Source organism: Taudactylus pleione, unplaced genomic scaffold, assembly GCF_031769625.1.
Source record: "Taudactylus pleione unplaced genomic scaffold, aTauple2 ptg000077l, whole genome shotgun sequence".
Lineage (NCBI taxonomy): Eukaryota > Metazoa > Chordata > Amphibia > Anura > Myobatrachidae > Taudactylus > Taudactylus pleione.
Window position 1 is genome coordinate 4,411,411 of NW_028284479.1, and position 27,699 is coordinate 4,439,109.

At 43.3% G+C, this 27,699-nt stretch overlaps 1 protein-coding gene across 1 annotated transcript in view; it reads left to right on the top strand.

Annotated features, from left to right (window-relative positions):
- The window catches only part of LOC148532440 (sodium-coupled monocarboxylate transporter 1-like), a 74,313-nt gene that overhangs the window by 10,981 nt on the left and 35,633 nt on the right, over positions 1-27,699 (top strand). Inside the window, exons 5-7 of the mRNA XM_088467875.1 lie at positions 9,847-10,001; positions 11,675-11,815; positions 18,485-18,614. Coding sequence (XP_088324001.1) covers positions 9,847-10,001; positions 11,675-11,815; positions 18,485-18,614 — 426 coding nt within the window. The remainder of the gene's footprint in view (positions 1-9,846; positions 10,002-11,674; positions 11,816-18,484; positions 18,615-27,699) is intronic.

A 27,699-nucleotide genomic window follows, 5' to 3' on the forward strand; every position in this document is an offset into this window, starting at 1 on the left:
TGAATCTGGGTAGACTCAGTGCTTCTAGGCTATCCTCAGCAATTTATGCATACAGTAGATGATATCTCTAGATTATCTTATGGCAAAAATTAGGGGTGTGCACCGGCCACTTTTCGTGTTTTGTGTTTTGGTTTTGGATCTGGATCTTTCTTCGTGTTTTGGATCTGGATTGGTTTTGCCAAAACCACCCTTCCGTGTTTTGGGTTCTGGGTTTTGTGTTTTGGATCTGTATTTTTTTGAAAAAAAGCATAAAAACAGCTAAAATCACAGAATTTGTAGGTTTTTCTGCTCCTATGCTATTATTAACCTCAATAACCTTAATTTCCACTCATTTCCAGTCTATTCTGAATACCTCACACCTCACAATAGTGTTTTTATGTCCAAAAGGTTGCACCGAGGTAGCTGGATGACTATGCTAAGCGACACGAGTGGGCGGCACAAACACGTGACCCATCTAGGCGTGAAACTGCAGTGGCAGACAGGATGGCATTGAAAAACTAGGCCCCAAACTGTACATAATGCAAAGAAAAAAAAGAGGTGCAAGATGGAATTGTCCTTGGGCCCTCCCACCCACCCTTATGTTGTATAAACAGGACATGCACACTTTAACAAACCAATCATTTCAGCGCCAGGGTCTGCCACACAACTGTGGCTGAAATGATTGGTTCGTTTGGGCCCCCACAAAACAAGCTGGCAATTAATCTGTCCCTGCACAAACTGGCTCTACGGAGGCAAGAAGTCGTCCTCATCCTCCTCATCCACAGATTCCTCACCCTCTTCAGTGTTATGTACATCCTCATCCTCACAGAGTATTAATTCGTCCCTGCTGGAACCACAGGTCCCTCTGTACGTTCTGGAGGCTGGTCTCCCTGGAAGAGTTGATCATTCATTTTATGAACATCATCTTCTCCACATTTTGTGGAAGCAACCTCCTACGCCTTTCGCTAACAAGGTTCCCGGCTGCACTAAACACTCTTTCGGAGTACACACTGGAGGGGGGGCAACTCAGGTAAAATAGAGCCAGTTTGTACAGGGACCTCCAAATTGCTTCTTTTTCCTGCCAGTACAGGTACGGACTGTCTGATATGCCTACTTGGATGCTGTCACCGATGTAATCCTTTAACAGACAGACGCACGCTTATCGCTGCTGCTTTGAGGATTCAAGTGCGGCTACAGCCCACACAATTCACAAAGACAGAAAAAAAAAAAGAATATTTTTATTGTTTGTGGAGCACACTTTGAGGGTTACACCACCCTCTAACAGACAGACGCACGCTTGTCGCTGCTGCTTTGAGGATGCAAGTGCGGCTACAGCCCACACAATTCACAAAGACAGAAAAAAGAAGAAGAATATTTTTATTCTTTGTGTAGCACACTTTGAGGGTGTCACCACCCTTTAACAGACAGACGCACGCTTGTCGCTGCTGCTTTAAGGATGCAGGTGCGGCTACAGCCCACACATTTCACAAAGACCGAAAAAAAAGGAACAATATTTTAATTGTTTGTGTAGCACACTTTGAGGGTGTCACCACCCTTTAACAGACAGACGCACGCTTGTCGCTGCTGCTTTAAGGATGCAGGTGCGGCTACAGCCCACACAATTCACAAAGACAGAAAAAAGAAGAATATTTTTATTGTTTGTGTAGCACACTTTGAGGGTGTCACCACCCTTTAACAGACAGACGCACGCTTGTCGCTGCTGCTTTGAGGATGCAAGTGCGGCTACATCGCACACAAGTCACAAACACATAAAAAAAATAGTTTTTTATTTTTTGGAGCACTTCGTGAGTTACACCACCCTTTAACAGACAGACGCACGCTTGTCGCTGCTGCTTTAAGGATGCAGGTGTGGCTACAGCCCACACAATTCACAAAGACAGAAAAAAGAAGAAGAATATTTTTATTGTTTGTGTAGCACACTTTGAGGGTGTCACCACCCTTTAACAGACAGACGCACGCTTGTCGCTGCTGCTTTGAGGATGCAAGTGTGGCTACATCGCACACAAGTCACAAACACATTAAAAAATTTTTTTTGATTTTTTGGAGCACTTTGAGAGTTACAACACCCTTTAACAGACAGACGCACGCTTGTCGCTGCTGCTTTGAGGATGCAAGTGCGGCTACAGCCCACACAATTCACAAAGACAGAAAAAAAAAGAACAATATTTTAATTGTTTGTGTAGCACACTTTGAGGGTGTCACCACCCTTTAACAGACAGACGCACGCTTGTCGCTGCTGCTTTAAGGATGCAGGTGCGGCTACAGCCCACACATTTCACAAAGACAGAAAAAAAAAGAACAATATTTTAATTGTTTGTGTAGCACACTTTGAGGGTGTCACCACCCTTTAACAGACAGACGCACGCTTGTCGCTGCTGCTTTGAGGATGCAGGTGGAATCTAGACGGGATTTGGAACCGAGGACACACTACCTCCATCAATTGTCTAAATCCCACTGCACTAATGTCGGATACCGGACGCACGTCTAACACCAACATAGCAGTCAAGGCCTCAGTTATACGTTTTGCTTCAGGATGACTGCTGTCGTACTTCATCCTCATCGCTAGGGACTGTTGGAGGGTCAATTGTTTAGTAAAAGTAGTGATGTTCCTACTTCCTCTCTGGGATGATGAACAACTCCCAGCAGCAGCAACAGCACTAGTAGGAAGTGGTTCTTGATCTTTCCCTATTTTATTTTTATCAGAGAAAGTTTGGTCCTCCATTTATGTTATATTGATATATATACGTGCGGCTAAAGCGCACACAAACACAGAAAATATTTTTTTATTTTTGCTGGAGAGTAGTGCACTTTGTGGGTTACACCACCCTTTAAGAAATGAGCCAGCCGGCTCTTTACTTATGGGACACAGGCGCACGCTTGGCGCTGCTCCTTTGTTGATGCACGTGCAGCCACAGTGCACACAAGTCACAAACACAGAAAATATATATTTTTTTTGGTTTGGAGTGTACTTTGGGGGTTACAGAACCCTTTAACGGTCAAGCCAGCCGGCCCTTTACTTATGACACAGGCGCACGCTTGGCACTACTTTGTTGATGCACGTGCGGCTACTGCGCACACAATTCACAAACACAGAAAATAATTTTTTTTTTGGTTTGGACTGGAGTGTACTTTCGGGGGTTACAGCACCCTTTAACGGTCAAGCCAGCCGGCCCTTTACTTATGACACAGGCGCACGCTTGGCACTACTTTGTTGATGCACGTGCGGCTACTGCGCACACAATTCACAAACACAGAAAATAAATTTTTTTTTGGTTTGGACTGGAGTGTACTTTGGGGGTTACAGCACCCTTTAACGGTCAAGCCAGCCGGCCCTTTACTTATGACACAGGCGCACGCTTGGCACTACTTTGTTGATGCACTTGCGGCTACTGCGCACACAATTCACAAACACAGAAAATAATTTTTTTTTTGGTTTGGACTGGAGTGTACTTTGGGGGTTACAGCACCCTTTAACGGTCAAGCCAGCTGGCCCTTTACTTATGACACAGGCGCACGCTTGGCACTACTTTGTTGATGCACGTGCGGCTACTGCGCACACAATTCACAAACACAGAAAATAATTTTTTTTTTGGTTTGGACTGGAGTGTACTTTCGGGGGTTACAGCACCCTTTAACGGTCAAGCCAGCCGGCCCTTTACTTATGACACAGGCGCACGCTTGGCACTACTTTGTTGATGCACGTGCGGCTACTGCGCACACAATTCACAAACACAGAAAATAAATTTTTTTTTGGTTTGGACTGGAGTGTACTTTGGGGGTTACAGCACCCTTTAACGGTCAAGCCAGCCGGCCCTTTACTTATGACACAGGCGCACGCTTGGCACTACTTTGTTGATGCACGTGCGGCTACTGCGCACACAATTCACAAACACAGAAAATAATTTTTTTTTTGGTTTGGACTGGAGTGTACTTTCGGAGGTTACAGCACCCTTAACGGTCAAGCCAGCCGGCCCTTTACTTATGACACAGGCGCACGCTTGGCACTACTTTGTTGATGCACGTGCGGCTACTGCGCACACAATTCACAAACACAGAAAATAATTTTTGTTTTGGTTTGGACTGGAGTGTACTTTGGGGGTTACAGCACCCTTTAACGGTCAAGCCAGCCGGCCCTTTACTTATGACACAGGCGCACGCTTGGCACTACTTTGTTGATGCACGTGCGGCTACTGCGCACACAATTCACAAACACAGAAAATAATTTTTTTTTTGGTTTGGACTGGAGTGTACTTTCGGGGGTTACAGCACCCTTAACGGTCAAGCCAGCCGGCCCTTTACTTATGACACAGGCGCACGCTTGGCACTACTTTGTTGATGCACGTGCGGCTACTGCGCACACAATTCACAAACACAGAAAATAATTTTTTTTTTGGTTTGGACTGGAGTGTACTTTCGGGGGTTACAGCACCCTTAACGGTCAAGCCAGCCGGCCCTTTACTTATGACACAGGCGCACGCTTGGCACTACTTTGTTGATGCACGTGCGGCTACTGCGCACACAATTCACAAACACAGAAAATAATTTTTTTTTGGTTTGGACTGGAGTGTACTTTCGGGGGTTACAGCACCCTTTAACGGTCAAGCCAGCCGGCCCTTTACTTATGACACAGGCGCACGCTTGGCACTACTTTGTTGATGCACGTGCGGCTACTGCGCACACAATTCACAAACACAGAAAATATATTATTTTTTTAGCACTTGGGGGGAGCACCCCTGATGGACAGAGCACCCCCTGGACAACACTACAGCACTCCTTTAGGACTGGGACACTGCACAGGACTTTGGAGTGGACACAGCCCCTATGGAGAACTGACTGCACAACACAGTCCAGCCAGCCCCTATGGACTTTGAAGTAGTGTACACAGCCCCTATTAACAACAGCAGCACAGCACAACACAGCCAGCCCCTATGGACTTTGAAGTAGTGGACAACAGCAGCACTACACTACACTACACTACACTACACTACACAGCCCTAACTCCCACCCTCCCTCTTCACTGTCCACAGCCGAGTGAGAAAATGGCGCCGACGCGGGTACCTTATATAGGATCCAAAACCCGCGAGACTCGGAAGGCGGGATGATGACGTTTTGCCTCGATTTCAGATCCGAGTCAGGCGGGAAAAGTCGAGCCTGACTCGGATCGGACTCGGATCGGGGGGGCTCGGGGGGGTTCGGATTTCAGAAATCCGAACCCGCTCACCCCTAGCAAAAATAAGACTTCATTAGAAAATATCAATGTTCACTGTTTCATTCTTACTGTCTGTGAAGAAGAACAAAGTAGGTAAAATTGAAAAACTGTATTACCACCTACAGAACAAAAACACTATATCGTATTCTACTTATGTGCCCACTTCTGCTTGGCTCTGTAATACAGAGAAAGCAAATCATTAAAGGTCACTATTTCTACCTCCGATTGTGTGGGAATTAGAGGAGATATGGAAAAATGGATGAGCGTTACCGTTAGGTTTAGTTTTAGGGTCACCATTAGATTAGGGTTACATAACATTATGTCATGTTCAATGTTGACATTAGGGCAGTGTCCACATGCATATGTCGACATAATGAATATTTACATTGTGAATGACAAACTTATATACCAAACATGGTTTGGGAACTTGTTAATGTTGCTGCTACTCATCTCCTCACACCTGAACCCACAATCGCACACCGTTGTTATCAGGCTTACACTAGCAAGTAACATGAACACATTAACATATCAGAATAGCAGTTGCGTTGGGTATCGTTGACGCGATTAGTGCTGAACTCTGGGGCTGATTCAGACCCGCTCGCAAGTGGGTCGATGGGCGGGCAGTGCACACGCGCGAAGTGCGCGAGCCCCGGAGCGAGCCAGAACTTTACTCACTCGGGGCTCGCCCCATTTTGTAGGTGGGGAGGTGGGGTTTGGCTGGCCAAACAGAGGCGTTCCCGAAGGAACGCCTGCCATTTGAGGGCAGCCCTACTGACATCGCTCGTGATGTCAGTAGTGAGCTTCCTGTTCACTGGGGCTTGCGGGAACGAGACCCTACCACAAGGGTCTTGTCGCAAGCCAGATGGTCGTGATGGTCTCGACCATCGCGACCATCACCTGGCCGCTCGCAAAAGCTGTGGGTGGTCACCCACAGCTTAGCGAGCGGCCAGGAGGCCGGTTAAAAAAAAAAAGCGGATGCCCTGATTCAGAACAAGCGCTCGCTTTTTGTGAGCGGCTCTGGATGAGGTCCTCTGTCCACTCAGTATGTCTCTGCAATAGCGACTCTAATAGTGGTAAGTGTGAATATATCATCAAACTCTTTGGTGATTTAAGCAAAAGTCTCTATCTTTCTTCCTTCAACACATTGATGCATACTGGGTAATACATTATGGCTTGAAGTAGACAGTATCATATTTGTTGTCTTCCAAAAGAGGTAACTTTATAGGAGTGGTGATCAAATCGCAGTGTATGTGCTCAGTATTAGGTAAATCAGCATATGACTTATACGTTCTACAGAATTGGTTGCTGCAGCTGCTAGAGGGATCTCAATCAGCTTCTCACTTGATAGAAATCCTCTCTGCTTACACACAGGTCACTTTTGTCTATAGACTCTCTCTTAGACAAAGTACTAACTATGATTTAGGGATGGCCATCGGCCATCAATGATTTGAAACCATGTATGGTCTATGGCTGATGGCAAGTGGCTTGCCATGGATGGAACAGCACTGATGCCGCCCCATCAATGATGACACCTGCTGTTGAGAAAACCAAGGCAATCTGGCTTTCTATTGTTCAGCAGCAGTATTCATTGTGTAACCCTGGAGGCAGCCCTCTTGTAATAGTTCCTACTGCTTATCTGGTGCTCTGTGCAATAGAAGGAGAATGAAGAAAGTGGACACAGCCCTATAGGTAAATGCATATTTCTAGACACATCAACGATTGTCAGACACTTTTATATTAAAGTGTCTGTATTTGTATTCCCTGATATCTAATTAACATGGATTCTATTTTTTCTATAGTCATTACCAGATGTTCTATTCTACTTAAAAACATGACTATATGCAGTGAAATATGTAATTTTAAAAATATATAAATACTGAAAACAGAATTTAGTGTGTACTACTGATCATATTGAGAAATGTAATGTAAAAAAAAAATTAAGAACAGGATTGTGAAATTATAATCAAAGAGTTTTATTCTTATTTAGAATAATGATATGAAAAGGGTATACAGGTCGAGTCTCCCATATCCAAATATTCCGAAATATGGAATATTCCGAAATACGGAATATTTTCAGCTTGACTGAGATAATGAAACCTTTGATTTTTGATGGTTTAATGTACATAAACTTTGTCTAAGGCACAAATTATTAAAAAGATTGTATAAAATAACCTTCAGGCTGTGTGTATAAGGTGTATATGAAACATAAATGAATTTCATGTATGTACACAAACTTTTTTGGATGCACAAAATTATAAAAAATATTGGGCCTGATTCAGACCGACTCGCGAGCGGCTGTCCGCTCGCAAGTGGGTCGATGTTCTGGACTGAGCATGCGCACGACGGAGGGTGCTCCGTCGTGCGCATGCGCCAGACGCGACGAGCGAAGGAAAGTCCTTCGCTCGTTGTGTCCGATCAAAGGGGGCGTGCTGTCAATGTTGATTGACAGCACGCCCCCTTTGGTAGGCGTGCCGGGGGCGTGCCTCCCTGACGGGGGCGTTCCCACGGGAACGTCTCCCGTCAAAAGCCGGCCCACTGACATCACTAGTGATGTCAGTGGGAGTGATTTTGGCTCTGATAGAGCCAAAATCACTCCGGAGCTTGCGGTTGAAAACCTCAACCGCAGGCTCCGGCTCGCAATTTCGATGGTCGCGATGGTCTCGACCATCGCAGCCATCAAAATGCACGCTCGTATAGCCTGTGGGTGGTGACCCACAGCTATACGAGCGTCCAGAAGGCCGCTCCATTTTCATGGAGCCCGGCCCTCATTCAGAGCGTGCGCTCTGCTCAGAGCGTACGGCTCTGAATGAGGGCCTTTGTCTAAAATGACCTGCAGGCTGTGTATATAAGGTGTATATAACACATAAATGCATTCTGTGTGTATATTTGGGTCCCATTTCCAAGACATTTCATTATAATATGCAATTATTCCAAAATACGGAATATTCCAATATCCAAAATACCCCTGGTCCCAAGCATTTTGGATATGGGAGACTCAACCTGTAATATGAAAATTGTCATGTTTTATTTGCATCATTCAGAATAAAAGGTGCAGCTCCAATTATCTTACCAGAAAGTAAGATTTGTTGGTTAAAGTCCTAATGCCAATTGCAATTACTTTTATTATGAGTAAATTGAGATAGTGGTTTCTCCACTGTACACCAAATGTCAACTTGAGTAATGCAGATAGCTTTTACTCTCCACTGATTTGATTACATTTTTGTAATTATGGTGTTAGGTTATTTGGCATCTCCATTTCGAATATAAAATATAGAAATTAAATCTTAACTAGATACATTTTGTAGTGAATGTTATATATTTATAATTATTATTAATAATAATAATAATAATAATAATAATAATTAAAAAAAAAGCTATTTAAATAAATCCATAAAAATCCTCAACTGGTTCAAGTCTACCCTGCCATTTGATTGAAAAGTCATCAATGTACCTTTAGTAGAATTTCAAACTTTCTCTTATTATACCCTTATGCCCTCACAGGTTAATGAACTACCTATATCCATTAATTGAGATTGTTGGTCCTCTTATGTCCACAAATCTGATAAGCCATTATCAAGTACTTCTGGTACATGTGCTTGTTGTAATTAGAGGGCACATTATCTGCTAAATATGTTAACATTGGGAGCCTCTGTTTTTATACTCACCTACAACACAGAAGGTTTCCATCTGACTTACAAAAGGATGTTAATGAATGTTGTTAAATATATATACTTTGAACTCGGATATGAGCAACACATTTTATTGTATATTACAACAGCACCTATTATTCAGCTGTTTTTATTCTGTTTTAATCTTTGCTAGGTATTTCAGTTAATGCCATATTTGCATCTATTTAATAACTAGTGTCTGGTCATCTTCCTGTTGGCATGTTAATTCAAATGACCCTGGGACTATTATTTAGCAAACTGCTCTATCTGTTCCCCCATGGGGCACTTATCTTATACTTACAATTTCCCTTTCTATATATCTGTACCTTCCCACAACAAAAACCTACAGTACTGTAAGCCCCAGTCCTACTAAAGTAAGCATTAAAGAGGAACGCCACCCAGAATTAAATTGATGTTGCAAAATTCACTCACCACAAACTATAAAAACAGAGCATATCAATTGTTCTTGATATTTAAGAGATTATCACCACCTGGGACTTGATAAATAGTAATTTATCCTGCCTTATTTTTAGAGTGTTGTGTTTACCTGGGGAACTGTAAGCAAATTCTGAAGATGTATAAAGTGTACAAAATCTGTGTGCTGACGCTCTGTTCCCCATTCCAGAGAGATAGAAGATACAGAAGTCCCCATAACAGCTGTCAGCTTTCAGCTTCATGAATAAAAGCTGGAGTGCAATACTGACTCCAGAACAAATTATTTAAATAAATAATTTCCCTGCTAAATTGCCATTGTACCTTCCCTAGGACCGTCACCTTTTACAGGGCCTTCACCGCCATTGGTACTCTGCTTCCACCATTTTACAAGCACTTATAGGATTTTTCAGTGGGTACTCAGTCAGTATTAGGGAATCTAATTTGAAGGAAAGGATCTCATTCTAAGCAACTGCTTACAATTAATAATGATAAAAAGTTCTACAGTATAACATCTTGCCATGTCTTCCTATCTAGGGTGGTCTGAAAGCTGTGATCTGGACAGATGCATTCCAGATAATAATTATGTTGGGAGGTTTCATAGCCGTCATCATAAGAGGTGTGGTGGTGCAGGGTGGAATCCAGACTATCCTCAATGATTCCTATTATGGAGAGAGATTGAATTTTTGGGAGTAAGTATTTTGTAACTCCTTCTGTATTTTATAGCTTAGTGTGTTAATACATTGATCTGAGTCCTTATCTGGAAATCTCTTGTCCACAAACATCTGAAAACATGAAAGGGAAATTTATTCCATCAACTCAGGGAAATGGTCATTCACATGGACTGGGGGCGGGATGTACTATTGCTGTTTTTGTGGTCAAACCTCCGAAAATGACGTATTCAGAGTTTTGGCCGCTTACCGCATTTCCAACAAGCTCCGGAATGCGATTCATTCCAGGGCTTGGATGCATCTAAAGATGGCGCTGCTCAATAGAAGCTTGTGGGCTTCTATTCATAAAGTACTGTGAGATCCCTCCCAGCACCCCCGTGGTGCGTGCGTCACTTAACGCATGTGCAGAAGGACTTCTGGGTCATAAACCCGAGGCAAAGGACAGCTCTTCCCGGAAGAGCTGTCCTTTGTGATTTTTTTCAAGCGTACGAGGGAATTTATGAATTTTTTTCCCTATGTAAACTAACACATTTTAATGCAACTAGCATTAAAAGGTACGAGTTATAGAGAAGCATTCCCAAATCAGTGAAGGCTTCTGTCTGTGTGTTTTAAGAAAGACGTGCACCCCCTCCCCTTAAGCATAACCAGCACCGGGCTATATTATATATATATATATATATATATATATATATGACCCCTACTGTTTTTCCACAACCAGGACCGGCTCAGAAAGTATTTTTAGAACCAGGACAGGCTTTATATAGCCTGGTGCTGGTTATGCTTTTGGGGAGTGGGGTGCAAGTCTTTTTTTTAATTTTTAAAAGTGTTTTTATATGTACACACTGACACATGCACATATCTCATGGATATGTGCATGTTTCTGTGTTACTCTGACCTGCTCAGGATATACTCGCCTATCTGAACCTGGTCTAAAGTTCTGGTGAATTTTAGTCTAGTTTGGCTTGCGAATTTGCAAATCGCAACCTATATGGTGCATACACACGTTCAGATTTTTCCTTCAGATCTGAACGATAACGATTTAAAAATCATTCAGTCGTTCATATCTGAAGGAAAATCTGACATATCTGACATGCCTGAACGATGGACGATGAACAATGCGCGTTCCCGTTTGTCAGATAACGATATCTGACATCTGATGTGTTTGCAGTCAGACTTGGACGATTCCATTCATTTTAATGCAGTCAAAAATCGTTCAATCTTTCAAATCGTTCAAATCGTTCAATCGTTCATCTGACAAATCTGACAAATCTGACCGTGTGTATGCTCCATTACATTTGGAGAGTTGGAATTTTAGAATGGGAAAACATCTGGATGCGATTTGGCAATTTGCGTTATGGGGGAAAAAGTAAAAAATGCAAAAAAGCCTGTTCTCACACTCTATTACATTTGCGATTAGCCAAAATATGCAAATTTACTGTCAAACTCGCAAAAAAAAAACAAAATCGCAACCTATTACATTTGGCCCAAAGTCTCCATCTCATCCTGCAGCCTTCTTTAGATTGCATTTTATTTGTTCTATAAAGTGTAGAACTTTTATGTGTTACATATAAACCATTATTTTCCAGTTCAGCTGTTGGCACCAATGAGTAGATGTTCTTGATGTTATTGGTTATTTGTATGGGTACATATCTCTCCATATATGATTTATACCTGTTCTTTTCTATTTTATGCAGCTTTGATCCCCATCCACTTCGGAGACACACATTTTGGACAATTGTGGTTGGTGGAACATTTTTGTGGTCGGGAATCTATGGGGTTAATCAGACTCAAGTGCAAAGATATATAGCTTGTAAGACCAGATTTCAAGCAAAACTGTGAGTTGCTTTAGTTAAGTGATTTAGTGGTTTCACATTCCAAAACATTCTCATGCATCTGGAAAAGCCAACTATGACTTCAAGCCCTTTAATGAATTCCTTGGTGCTTTTTTATTTCATTAATGTTTCACAATAAGAAGAACAAGTTGGTTGAGTAGATTAAGCAGAAAAGATTTGCTATGCTGAAAGATTACTGCCTTAGAGGTTGTAGAAATATTGGGTTTCATGATAACATAGATTAAGGCGTCCATTTATTAATAATCGCATATGCAATACAATCTTGGCCCGATATTAGAACCCATGATTCCATTGCTGGATGCAATGATAGAGCAGGAATGTATGAAATGGCACCCGCAGGGACCCGTGAAGCCCGTCCATGTGATGTGCTCAGAGTGAAGAGACCGTCTCTTCACTCCTGTGCCAGACTCCTGCGCGGTCTACAAACCATGAATGCATGGCGCCCATTGCCGGGGGACATTTTCCTCCGGAACCCTGTCCTGGTAAATTTTACAAAGTGTACCCCATAGGCTAAAGCAGCACAACTCCATCGTGAGATGGCATAAGCTTGGTAAATCTGATAGCATTGCACCTATGTGGGTTGCGGCTGTTGTCGGAAATGTGGGGACCACAGCAGATATTGGAGATTTCTGCTGTTGTCCCACCATACTACATCTGGGATATACTAAATATTTGAGGGTATCCCCTAAAAACGGGTGTTATAAAAATGTAATGTTAAATAGGTCCCTTATACAGGTAGTTAAAATTAAGACAAGATATAAAGTTTCTCTTACCCATGTCTTATAGGATATTAGATAGTTTAGATAAATATGGAAAAACTGGACAGTTATCCGTGTCTTTTCCATACGACATCTATTTACTAATGCTTTCTTCACTTCATAGTGCTTACTAACAGTTTACTCTGTGTTCTATCTGAGCTAAGGATGGGCTTTTCCCAACCAGTACCTGTGGATATTTGTTTTGTGGATTAGGGATCCCTCTCACCAGTGCTTAGACTGGTCCTAGAGAAGTGATGGAACTCACCCCCCGAATTCTGTGTTTTTTTAAAGAAAAGGGACAGTGTGCGGCAAAAAAAGGGGCATGGTCTTACAAAAGGGTCGTGGTCACACAATAGTATTTCCAAATCAAATTATGCCACACAGTAGCACAATTTTGATTCACCCCTGATTCACATTACATCACATAGTAGTGTCACTTATTCATGTATGACACACAGCAGTGCCCCTTTTACACAATGCCCACATTTGTGCCTCTTATACACAATGCCCACAGTAGTAGTGCCCCTAATACACAGAATGCCTACAGCAGTAGTGCCCCTTATGCAGTGCCTATTGTAGCAGTACCCTTTATACAGTGCCCACAGTAGTGGTAGTGCCCCTTATTCAGTGCCCACAGTACTGGTAATTCCCCTTATGCAGTAACCCCAGTAGTGGTGCCCCTTATGCAGTGCCCCCAGTAGTGGTGCACCTTATGCAATTCCCCCAGTAGTGGTAGTGCCCCTTATGCAGTGACCCTAGTAGTGGTAGTGCCCTTTATTCAGTGCCCACAGTAGTGGTAGTGCCCCTTATGCAGTGACCCCAGTAGTGATAGTGCCCCTTATGCAGTGCCCACAGTGGTAATGCGCCTTATGCTGTGCCCCCAGTAGTGGTAGTGCCCCTTATGCAGTGCCAACAGTAGTGATAGTGCCCCTTATGCAGTGACCTCAGTAGTGGTGTCCCTTATGCAGTACCCCCAGTAGTGGTAGTGCCCTTTATGCAGTGCCCATAGTGGTAATGCCCTTACACAGTGCCCACAGTAGTGGTAGTGCCCTTTATGCAGTACCCACAGTGGTAGTGTCCCTTATTCAGTGACCCCAGTAGTGGTGCCCCTTATTCAGTGCCCCTAGTAGTGGTGCTCATTACACAGTGCCCCCAGGAGTGGTTCCCCTGTAGTAATGCCACCTGTAGAATTAATTCCCCCAGTAGTAATGCCCCCAGTAGTAGTGCCAATAGTAATGCCCCCTATAGCAATGCCTCCAGTAGTAATGCCCCAGTAGTAGTGCCAATAGTAATGCCCCCTATAGCAATGCCTCTAGTAGTAGTGCCCCCAATAGTAATGCCCCGAGTAAATGCCCCCAGAAGCTATGCCCCCAATATGAAGCCGCTTACACACAAAAAAACACAATACTTACCTTAAGCTCCGCTCCCGCGTCCGTCCGGCTGGCCGCTCCTCGGAACTATGGTATAGACATCATGACGTCTCTCCCATAGTGCACTACGAGTGCTGGAAGCCGGAGTTCAGGTGTGAGCTTCAGCTTCCGGCTGGCACTGCGGGGAAGGAGCTTGGTGCCCGCTGGCAACAAAATCTCAGTGGGCACCCGGCAAATGGAGCCTCCTTGTGGCGCCAGGCTAAGGTGGGTCGGAGGAGGCGGAACTGGTTCCGTCTCCAAATAGAAGTGACAGAACGCAGTTCCGGCCTACTCTAACCCCTGCCTTTCACCTGGAACAATGTCTCTGGGCCTGATTCAGCAGAGGACACATTTGCTATGGTAGCAGCTGCGATAAAACTAATATGGTAATACAGAAGGAAGCATCATGCCTACTGCATGCATTACTGATCCAAGTTGCGTTGAACAAACGCAACATTGGATCATCTGACCCATATGGTCACGTAAGCCGCCTACCGCTGATGCGCAAAAGAGGCCAGGAAATCTCTGTCAGCCCACAGAGATCCTGGCCTCACACTCCACCCCAACGGCAGCGACATGCCCCTGTTTTGGGAAATGGAGGCTGTCTCCACCCCCTCCCTGCCCATAAACGGCAGTAGACTGTCAATCACTGAAAGTCTACTGCCGAACTCCATGCGACAATGCAAACCCATACTGTACATGTGCAGTACAGGTCCGGCGCATGCACAGATTATTTAGGACAATCATATCACTGCTCATATTGACTCTGCATTCCCAATTTATAGCTTTCTTTAAGACAGGAGACACCTACCGTATAAGATGGTGTAATTCTTTAGTGTTAGTGTTTGATTTCAAATATCATTATAGAGGGAAGTCTACTGTATATTCAAACTTTTTATAAGATAATTGCAACAATATACCTAATAATAATGCCAGAATGCAACATCTTACTAACTACAATTTCTTGCTTTATGTTAGAAATGACAGCAGGTCACACCACTTTAGCAGTTGGTGCTTGATGCACACTGACACAATTTTTGATCCGTCCATAGTGTTCTCCTCTCATCAGAGCCACCTCTCTCCCCTCAGGTTCAGCAGTTATGGGCTCACACTATTGGTCCAGGTTACCCATGCCTGTTCCTGCTTCACTGTAGTGGCTTGTGTCGCTGAGAACTAACCTTGTTGTTGCTAATTGCTCAGTATATCATTCACTTGTTTGTGACCTTGGCTGTCCTTTTGACTATGCTTGTTTGCTGCCAGTCCCTGACCTTAGATTGTTTGGTATTACCAACCCTGACCTTTGCATGTATATGTTTCTATTTACATTGCTGTGTTTCACTGGCAATGGAAAACTGACTATTTTAAACCATATTGCCATCTTTTTCTTAGCAAAGGTTATTTTATTATAATAAGGTCTAGTTATCTGCCTGTGTGAATGTTTGCTAGAACACCTAAGAACATCAGTTAAGACCTGGTTAGTGTCCTGTCTACATATTAATTGAAATAAACCCCTAATAGTGTAATAGTGATAAACTCTTACTACCGAGAGCTGATGTCCTGGGGGCATCTGAGTACCATTAAGCATGTTCAGCTTTAAAAGAAAGGTGAGTGCTATAGGTAAAGGCCTCTATTAGGGGTTCTAAAGGTCATTATTTTTCCACAGGTATTATTCATAACACATTACCCCACTTATTCACACCTTTAATGCCGCTCATGGCTTATTTAATAAAGGGGCATTTGCTCTGGGTCCACTATTAGACTAACTCACAGGTTTTCAAACTCTGTCCTCAGTACCCAAAACAGTGCATGTTTTCCAGGTCTCCTCACAGAATCGCAAGTGAAATAATTAGCTCCACCAGTGAATCTTTTAAAATGTGTCAGTGAGTAATGAATACACCTGTGCACCTGCTGGGTGACCTGGAAAACGTGACCTGTGTGGGTTTCTGAGGACCGAGTTTGAGAAAGCATTGGACTAACTTATAAAGGAGGTTGTATTGCAGAGGACCTCAAATAAAAGTAACTAAACTCTCAGATTACCAACGATAGATGAGTGGTCACTTTTTTAAGAGGGAAGTTTCTGTTTCCATGTTGGTGTATACAGTAGTCCTTAATTTTCCTTGAGTACAAAAAAAAAATAGTTGCAAGCCTTTCTCATCCGTAAAGTTACCTTTATCTTCCAGTTTTGAAACCATAACAAGTTGTTAGCAGAAGATAAATCCCTAGCATAAGTAGATCTAGCGCAAGAGCCGAGTGATCCCAAGCACAGGCGGGGTTCTGATCCTTCTCTGTGAAAACATTAGCTACCCTCTTAACATGGCCACACATCTACAGATTATCTGTCCAACCTGCCAACTAGTTGATTGGTTGGAATGAAAATCTGGTAAGGTATGAAAGCAAATGACAATCAGCAATTTGCTCCCAAATGCCGGAAAATGGACAAAAACTGCTGTTTGAACAAATTGTTTAGATCAAACATTTAACAAATTTGTCTGAACGACCATTTTCATTTGTTTTCTGGCATTTAGGACCAAATTGCTGATCATCATTTACTCCCATACGTTACCAGATTTTCATTCCAACCAATCAACAAGTTGGCTGGTTGGATGTAAGTTGGTCTAGTGTGTGGCCAGCTTTACTGTTTCATTTGCACCAGTGGTAATCTAAAGAAATATGTATTTTCATCTTGTATGGCTAGCTTGAGAATATGGCTAAACTCTGCATTTTTTTTATACAGTTTCAAATTAATCCTTCTGAATCTTTTAAAGATATTAATGTGGTCTTTGTCCTGTTTCAAGTAATATCCTGCAACCATTTAACTAATAATAACCAATAATGTCAGAAGGCAAAACAATAATACTTGTATACTGTAGGTTGAGTATGAAAAGAAAACACAGTATCTCAAATATTATATAATAGCTATACAATACTACACACAAGTATAATGTGTTTTATATAATATCATTATATACATTGAGTTCTGATGTGATCACTACATTGTTTGTGTCACAGCACGCCGGATGCCGGTGTCCACATACTGGGTTCGACAGCGCTGGTGTCGAGCTATGTCTGCCGGGCAGCGGGCAGGAGGTCCCAGACACCCGCTGCTATAAACCTCCCCCGTTTTTTTCCTTCTATGCAGCTGCCTGGGGCACGCTTCAGCTATTCCCTGGCGGCTTCCCGATTGCGGCTCACATAGGGCCGCGCGGCCGCTCAGTAATAGATTTAAAGGGCCATACAAGCCTCCAGGTGACATCACAAGTGGCACCAAGCCTCCTCCTATATAAGGAAGCATCTGAATGCACTCCTGTGCCAGAGTATAGGCTCATAAACCTTACTCCAGCATTCTCATCTGTGATATTCTGCTCAATCCTGAACTTGGCTTGTTTGTGATCTGGTATTGCGCTTGGTATTCCAGTTTTGACCCTTGGTATTCTCCATGACCTGCATACGTCCGCTCCCTGGTACCATCTTGTCCATTTGTTTCTGACCCGGCTTGTTGACCACGCTGCACGTCTTCATCGTACTCTATTCCTATCCAGAAAACACCAGCACCTGTATAGGGGAACTTAGGACCTCATTCAGAGCCACTCGCTCTGAATGAGGGTGGCCGCTTCTCTGTAAAGAGCCAGCCTCCTGGCCGCTTGCTAAGCTGTGGGTGACCACCCACAGCTTTAGCAAGTGGCCAGATTGATGGTCGCGATGGTCAAGACCATCGCGACCATTGGGGCTTGCGACGAGACCCTTGTGGTAGGGTCTTGTCTGCCACAAGTCCCAGTGAGCTTTCGGCTCTAATAGAGCTGGAAGCTCACCAATGACATCACAAGTGATATCAGTGGGGCCGCCCCCAAACGGCAGGCGTTCCTTCGGGAACGCCTTCGTTTGGCCAGCCACTGCGCCTACAAAACGGTGCGAGCTGTCGATCACCATCGACAGCCGCCCCTTTTGTAGTGAGCCCAGGAGTGAGAGAATTTCTCTCTCACTCCGGGGCTTGCGCACGTGCAGTCCGGCCGCTGCGCGGGTGCAGGGCTTCAACATTGACTCGCTTGCCAGCGCTTGCGAGCGGGTCTGAATGAGGCCCTTAGTCTGAGTGCCGCGACGCAGCTAAGTCCAAACCTCCTTGTGGGGGTCCTGGTGAATATTGCCTGCTCGTTAGACTCAATGCTAGGTCTTGTCATCCCGAAATACGGGTCAGCATCCAATATCTATCCGTGAGTTGTGACAGTTTGTTAGGGAAAGTGCGTGTTAGAAAGAATAAGCATTCTATACTGAAAATTATTACAGACATTAGAAGTCCCCTCAGCAATCTGTGACCTCTATAAAAGCACTCAGCCTGCACCCTTATGCTCTTGTATAGACAGGGACTATGATACTGCTGAGTTATAATTACAGCACTGGGTAAATTATCCAATACTGTATGTATTTATTTCTCCTAGGATGTTGGTATGCCAGCTGTTGTCTTACTGTTTCATATTTTAAACTTTTAGGTCTTTGTACATGAATCTGGTAGGATTATGGGCTATCTTGACATGTGCTGTGCTCTCAGGTCTCATACTCTACTCAGTATATAAGGATTGTGACCCATGGACTGCAAAACGTGTGCTTGCTCCTGACCAGGTACTTGATAAAACTAATATTCACAAGAATGTTCCCAGGAAGCATCGCTGCCAACCAAGTTATGTGCTGTTTCTTCACATCTGTATACTTTGTTTAATCAATAAACTTTGCTTTTGTCATGTATATGATAGGCGCATGAGGCCATTTAGGATGTTTAATTGTCAGGGAATAATTTGCTAAATGCAATGTAAACATGAATTTATCATAGAGCAATCTGATGTGGTAAGCCCATTCTGATGCAGATAAATGTGCTCCAATGGTATCAGGACTGTGGAGACAGGAGACGGGCCTGTGTACAGGGGGTTGAGGGGTTGCATGGCCAAATCGAGTGAGAGGCATGGCCACCCCCCTTCCAAAACTAATGACAGAAAATATGTCTTGTGAGGCGCTGTGCACGACTCAGCGAGAGAGCTTCTGATCAGCAGCAGCCCAGCTCACAGCAGAGTGTGTTCGGCAGGGGAGAGAGACTGCTGCCACTGAGCAGCAGCGGTCTCCTCTCTCTCCATGCCCATTGTGCAACTGACCAGGGCCACGGCCTGGCTAATCAAACAAGCTTGAGCTTTGGAAATTTGTACCCTCACTCCCCCCCCCCCCCCCCCTGGTGCTTCTAAATGTTATCGTGCCAAAGCATTCTACATTCAACAGTGTTTATGGGTTTTTTTTCTCACTTTGTTTAAAAGCTGGCCTCTACAGCTGGGTACACACTAGGATGATGGATCGACATGTACATATGCCCGCCCAGTTGTGATGTCAGTCACTGGCAGCTTCTGCAGCGGTCAGCTGACCACCCGTACACACAGCACGATGTGCAGATATATCTGCCATCGGCAGTGCTGCACAGCTTACGCGACGTCATTCACAGACATGTCGCCTGTACACACTGGCTGCCGCACACACAATATATCGGCCATTCAATTGAATATGATATGTTGGCTAGTGTGTACCATACTTGCCAGTTTCCTGCTCCCAGGAAGGAGTTATGTAAAGTTGGCAAGTATGATGTGTACCCAGCATAACATTAACATAATACTACCCTTTGTAAACAAATGCACATCATGGTTAGACATATAATAGAACTACTGCTGGCAATGTGAGGAGCACCAATATATCCAACATCTGTACTTAGCAAGAATACTGCTAGACCAGTGCTTTTGCCCTGAGAGTACTCAGCGATGTGCAGTACCAGCACCATTTTTTTAAAATATTTTCAATTATTTTAACTAGTTCTGCAAATACAAACGGTGGCAGGGGCGTATCTATAATGGGTGCAGGGTGTGCAGTGCACGCGGGCCCCCGGGTCCAGGGGGGCCCACACCGCAAACCTTGCTCCCATATTATCTAAAACTTACCTCTCCGAGGTCCCGCATCGGGTCTCTCAGCGCTGCTCAAAGCACCAATTTTTCCAGGAATTTTAGCATGCGCTGTGAGAAAATCACCAGGAAAATGGCGGCCGTGCCATTTCCCCGGTGATCTGGGCATGCGCAGTAGACTCTGGGCTCACTATAGTGCCCAAAGTCTACTGATTCTGCAGTGGCCGGCCAGCCGCGTTAGTCTGCAGCCGGCCACCGGGGTGAGAAAAGGGGGCCCATGACGTGGGATGCACATGGGCCTCCTCCTCTCTAAAGACACCCATGAAGGGGGGGATCCAATTAGCCGCGATAACCGTTTTTTCTGCAAAAAGTTTTCACTTGTGAAAACTTTTCTTCAAAATGGTTATCATGCTATCCCATTAGCCACGGCCCAAAGTCTTCCAAAGCAATTATCGCAAATTAGTTTTCACCATCTCTGAGTAGGTGAAAAGTTGTGCAAAATCCCCAATTTTGGTCTAAAATGTCGGGACACCCTCTTTAATGACTATATAGGCAAAAATATTGTTTTAATTAGCTTATTTGGGCCAATAATTACGTCATTTTTGGGCCAATAATTACGTCATTTTTGGGGTGAAAAAGTATAAAGTGCAGTAAAATGGATTCAAAGTAGTGGGTTAGGTATTTTGGGGGACTGTGTGGATGGAGCAGGAGTTTTAAACATTGCATTGCATTACAGCAGGTGTATTTTTAACATTTTCTAAAAGTGCCCTAAAATGACTCAAAAATATACTTACCCCCATTTTATGTTCCCCTAATTTAACTAGAGCATTACCTTTGGCCCCCAAAAAAATATTTCTATCTTTTTTTCTACTGTTATTTATTATTACCAGTTATTTATATAGCGCACACATATTCCGCAGCGCTTTTCAGAGAATATTTGTCCATTCACATCAGTCCCTGCCTCAGTGGAGCTTACAATCTATATTTCCCTACCACATGCTCACACACATACACACTAGGGTTAATTTTGATGGGAGCCAAATATAGCTACCAGTATATTTTGGAGTGTGGGAGGAAACCGGAGCCCCCGAAAGAAACCCACGCAAGCACAGGGAGAATATACAAACTCCACACAGTTAGGGCCATAGTGGGAAACTGAAAAATGCATACCATTTAAGAACTCAAAACCCTTTGATTATGGCCAATAAAAGACTTCTATACTGTTACCCAATATTAGTTTACTTTTTTTTGGGTACAGGCTGATTTCCCCGTTTTCACCCGTCATCTCTGCAAGAATTATCATGCGAATGTGTTATCGTCTGTTTTGTAACTGGATTACACGATAAACGGGAGCGCGCATACATACAATAAGTGGCAAATTTGTGCCATGGGTCCGTAAAGTTTTCGCCAGTGAAAACTTATTGTTATCGTGGCTAATTGGATACTACCCCAAAATAGGGAATCCTGCAAAGCAAAGTAATAATCACACCATATATATTGTGATGTATTGTTAATCATAGCTCTTTTGGTGGTGTTCCACCGAACTGAATACAATGTACTCAAAAAACAAGATTAGCACAGGCTAATAAAGAAGGTGGCTCCTTTTTGTGGGCACTCCTTTAAGTTTAGTATGTATAAATATATTAAGTCAGAGGTTCCCAAATGCGGTCCACAGGGCTTCCCAATAGTTATGGTTTCAGAGATATCCATGGTTGAGCACAGGTGGTTAAATCAAATTGACTGAGGTACTGATTAAGTCACCTGTGCTCACCCATGGATATGTCTAAAACATGAACTGTTGGGGAGCCTTGAGGACTGCATTTGGGAACCTCTGTATTAAGTGATAGATATTAAAACAAATCTTTTATTTACACCTCTATTATTATTAACGGGTACACAGACTCAAGAAAGATGGTTAGTCTGCCCAAACACAGAAAACATATACAAAAATACTAAAAGCGGAATGCACCAATACCGACTCAAGACAATGAATAATCTGTCCAGTCACAAAAAGATGCTAAAAGTATATAGCACCCATAAATTCCACTTACAATAGTTCACTTATGTGTGAGACACAAAATGTCCATTAGTGAGAATTAATGTGTAAATTAAGGACACACTAGGTCCTGTAGCTGTAGGAAATTCTATAATTTAATTCAGGACACGAAGAGTCCAATGGTGAGAATATATGTATTAATAATTCATTGAATAGTTATTCAGTAACTCATTTCATTTGAATCAGAAGACATGAAGAAAGTGTTGTATTTCTGTTTCAATAACACTATGTATCAGGTACCACAGAGTAGAATCTATTACCTTATTTTGATTACAAAGAGCAAATACTTGGTCAAAGTGATATATACCAGCAGGTTCAAAGTGGTGTGTAACAAGTAACAACACATTCAGGGTATATCAACAGTTATTTCTGAAATGATCCATCAGTAAAGAGTGCAACACACTCTGCGTACACACATTTTTTAATATGTTGTTTGTTAAATCCACGCTTCCATTCCAAAGTGAGTGACTCAGCCTTGGGTATACACATATACAGAAGCTGATGTGTTAAGGGGCATACACACTAGACGACTCGCTCCATAAGCAACATCGTTTAGTGTATCCCCGGTAGGGGTGTGCTCAATGTCGTTAACGACATTGAGCACACACACTGAATAATATCATGCACAATATCAATCAGTGCCGGGCTCCCTCCTTCATTCCTGAGCATGCAACAACCTGACAATATCGTCAGGTTGACCTGCATGTTCGGGCAAGGAACGACAAAGACCAACGACCTGCGGGAGCGAGCATCGTTGGTCGTTATCATTCATCATTTTTGTGTACAGCCTGGATGATATAGTGAACGACTGAACGATATCGTTATCGTTCAGTCGTTTAAAGTGCTGCCCCGTTTGTGCCGCCACTTTACAAATTAAAATTATTGCAGCATATATACAGTATGTGGTCACTTGTAGATGGTAAATCACAAGCAGTTCATAACACATACATCACATTTATAGCATGTTAAGGGACTCATATACCACCGATGAATCGGCGTATTTGCGCAACCCGGCATTGCAGTATCAGTGAAATCCAACATGTTGGATTTCACTGAATTGCCAGTCACCATCAAAATATGATCGTGATTGGCACATACGTGAAATTTAACATGGTGAATTTCACCGATCCTCCGACAGATCACGAAACATCGATGGCCGCCAGTCAGCATTTCCGACCAGCGGATCAGCATTTACGATCCCATAGATGGATCCGGCGGTAGGTGTATCGGGGCCTTTAGATGGTGGTTACTGGTTATTCACAGTGTTTTAATTATATACAAGCCAGGTGTTCACTATGTGTCTAAAGTGGTCAATTAACTCCTGTTCAGCTGGAATCAGAGAATATCTTTCTCATGCAGTACACTGAGTGATTTAATACACCCCTAAATAAATCATAATATATCATCACACCCTGCATATACATAATCACTATGCGTGTGTATAGATCATTCTTAGGGTAGTGATAAACCTCTGCTGGATAAAAGGTACAACATTATGACCTCCCTGCCCCTTCTGATTTTCTGTCATGCAACTATCAGACAAAGAATGAAAGAGGGATATTGGTAACTTTGCCAGAAAATGAAGATAAGGTATGGGTATCAGTACTTGTGCCAGGAGTTAGATTGCCCCTGGTATACGTGGTACATTGCAGGGAGAAAAATGCTCAGTAACACAGGTGCCCATACAGAAAAAAGATAGTACCTGATCAAATAAGAGTCTCCTGCTTCTGTATGAGTGCTCCTCTGGTCAGGAGCTCAGCTGATAGGTGCATCGGCATTGCAAACACACCAAAACAACACACGATGTGCAAGATTGATCATTATGATCGATTGAAATCATACACATCGTGCAAAAAAACGTACCGTGTATGGGCACCTTAAGATTTATCAATATACACGCTAAGTGATACTATTATATACATGCGGGATGTGATGATATACTATGATTCCTTTAGGGGTATATTAAATCACACAGTGTACTGCATGAAAACTATGGGGGCGATTCAGACCCAGACGCTAAGCTGCACTCTCTCTCAGCCAAAAGGGGCCGGGTATGCAAATTCGCGATCACACTGTCTGGTGTAAGAACGCACTCTATGTCTTAGAGAGCGACGGCATAGCGAACACAAGCCGGTGTAAAGACGCCCACTTTTCTTTCTTAACACATGTCATCTCCAGGAAGTGTATGATTAATCAGAACCATTGAGAGCCATCGGAGCACCATGCAGCGCTTGAGGTATAGCCTACCCCGTCGCAAGCACTGCGATCACTGTAGGCTGAAATACAACCAAGTGATGTGCACAATGATGCTTCCATGCTAATTATTCACACCCATTAAACTCCGTTTTGACACCCAGACACGCCTGCGTTCTCAGCACCACTCCCCCGTTCAATACCACCTTCCCGTTACCACCCACAAACGGCACTATCTGTCACTCAAAGTTACGTCCAGTCTGTGTACTACGAGCGCACAATTCCCGGACGCAGTGACTGGTTCACGCATGTGTATTTTGCCGCATGTGCAGACAGGCGACAATCGCCCATAGCGTGCGTCCGCAGCTTAGCGATCGGGTCTGAATCGGGCCCTATATTCTCTGATTCCAGCTGAACAGTAGATAATTGACCACTCTAGTCTTATCTGACACATAGTGGACACCTGGCTGGTATATGATTAAGGGGCCTATGTATCAAGCTGATTTTTACATAAAATTATGCAGGAACTGCAGTTTCTGCATAATTTTATGTATCGATCCTAAGTACTACTAGCACAATGCAGGAGATTTCACAGAGATCTCCGGCAAAGTGCTAATAAGCACTGCAGATAGCAGTCCCCATTATTATCAATGGGGACTACGATCTGACCCCTATGTACTAAAATCCAAAAAGCGAAGGGGATATAACTCGCAGGAACAGTGTTTACCGGAACCACTGTCCCTGCGAGTTCCCGGTAGTACATAGCCGGGATATTTTTATTGAAAATTAAAATATCCCTGGCGAGTTGGACCGTTAATAATTGCGGCAGTGCTGTGATTATTAATACATAGAACCCTAAAACACTGTGAATAACAAGGTACCACCATCTAACATGATAAATGTGATTTATGTGTTATGAACTGCTTTTGATTCACCATCTACAAATGACCACATAGATATGTGCAATCATTTGAATTTGCAATATGGCAACACAAACCGGGGCAGCACTAACACACAAGCTTCTGTATATGTGTATACCCAAGGCTGTGTCACTTACTTTGGAATGAGAGTGTGAATTTAATAGTTAATTTACTCAACAAACAACATATTAAAAAATGTGTGTATGCACTATGCAGAGTGTGTTGCCCTCTCTACTGATAGATCACTTCATAATTAACTGTTGATGTACCCTGAATGTGTTGTTACACACCACTTTGAACCTGCTGGCATATGTCACTTTGACCAAGTATTTGCTCTTTGTAATCAAACTAAGGTAATAGATTCTACTCTGTGCTACCTGATACATAGTGTTTTTGAAACCGAGACATAACACTTTCTCCATGTCTTCTGATTCAAATTCAATGAGTTACTGAATAAATATTCAATGAATTATTCATACATATATTCTCACCACCTGACTCTTCGTGTCTTGAATTAAATTATAGAATATCCTACAGTGTGTCCTTAACTTGCTTCTAATTAATGGACATTTTGTGTCTCACACTTAAGTGAACTATTGTAAGTTGAATATTATTGGTGCTTTTTACTTTTAGCATCTTTTTGTGACTGGACAGATTAACCATTGTCTTGAGTCGGTATTAGAGCATTTTGCTTTAAGTATTTTTCTATGGGATACGTTCAGAATCCCCACATCGGGAATTCCGGCGTTCAGAATACTGGCGCCAGCATCCAGACCGCCAGGATCCAGAAGGTAAGTAATGGGGTTAGGGGGAGGGTTAGGGGTTAGGCACTAAGGGGGGAGGGTTAGGTTAAGGGTGCATGGAGGGGAAGGTTATGTTTAGGTTTAGGTTAGGTTTAGGCACCGGGGAGGGAGGGATGGTTAGGTTAGAGTTACTTACCTACAGCCGTCAGGATTGTAACCTGGTCGGTATTCTGACCGCCGGGATCCCGTGCCCCGGCATCCCATACCCATCCCTTTTTGTATATGTTTGCTATGTTTGGGCAGACTAACCATTTTTCTTGAGCCTGTGTACCCGTTCATTTTAATAAAGGTGTAATAAAAGATTTGTTTTAAAAGCTATCACTTAACATATTTACATATACTAAACTTAAAAGAGTGTTTTTTGAATAGTTCTGCAAACAAGAAATTACTGAAATCATTTCAGAAATTAATAAAATAATCATCTGAAGGCTTGTCCAGAGCTGCTATTCTTCTTGTATCTACTTGTAACTTTACATAAGTATGCATACTATAATATAATACACTCTACTAAAAAAATCTCTTATATCGAGTATACAGTGCCAACCACCCCCCTCTTTGTGATTGGCCAACTTATACTGCTTTTATATCGAAATTCCGGGTCTGACCCGGAGGTTGGAACAGGGTTCCAATCCAGATCAGACTTGGAATTTCTCCGGCACTTACCCAGGATATTCCTGAGTTGGTGCCGTTCACACCAGAGCCGGGTCTGCAGAGACCCGGCTTTTCCTGGGTTGAAGTTGGACGCTTGGAGATGACGTCATCTCCAAGCGCCACTAAAGCCGGCCAATCGACAGGCATGCGGCACGATCCAGGTCACCTTGACCCGGATCTCACCGTTTACACTGCAGGGCTTCACGGGTTCTTCCTGTGTTAAACCCTGCAAATTACCTGGGTTGAATTGCCAGGTCACTCGATCCGGCAATCCAACCCTTTCCCCTTTTACACCAAGGAGCTACTCTGCATTACTCTGGGCTTCCAGTGACTACACCAGGGCCTGTGACAAAAGAGACTGAATTGATTGCACAACAACTAATTACATGCAGCACAAGTGATTATTACCATTAGTTATCAATAATTTATCTGCTAATGCAATTAATGTATGTGGGTGAGGTGGAATTAGGAAGGAACACATTCCCTACTACAGTATTATGTTGTACCACAGGATCAGGATATGGCAGCTAGCCTTATCATTCACAGGACTCTCTTGGAGCACTATCTGGTTTAATGAAGACTGATATGTGCGGCTCATATTGATAATAATTACTATATTACTCCTATAAAATAATGAAGTCTCTTGGAAATCTGTTGGTTCACATCTTGATAAAGTCATACCCCTTTAACACCACAGCTAAAACCCGGGTTATTGCCGGGTTAACCAGGTGGCTGCTGGGTGTAAAAGGGGTCAGGGTTGGATTCCTGGGTTGAGTGACCCGGCAATCTAACCTGGGTAGCTTGCAGGATTTAATACAGGAACAACCCGTGTAACCCTGCAATGTAAACATGTAACTCAGGTCGTTCGATCTGGGTCCTGTTTGCAGCATGGGGAGATCCGGATATCCTGGCGCTTGGAGATGATGTTATCCCCAAGCACCGGCAGGAGAGAACAACTGCACCCACGTGCCATGTAAACGATGCCGATTCTGGAATAACCTGGGTTGGTGTTGAGGTGTGAAAGGGGTCTGACCTGGACAGACATAGGACTTTAGTGTAAAAGGGGTATTAATAAGTAATGTGTATAAAATACACCGTATTGCATCGGTCAGGCTCACTTAATATTGCAGTGACTAGCACATTAGATTTGGA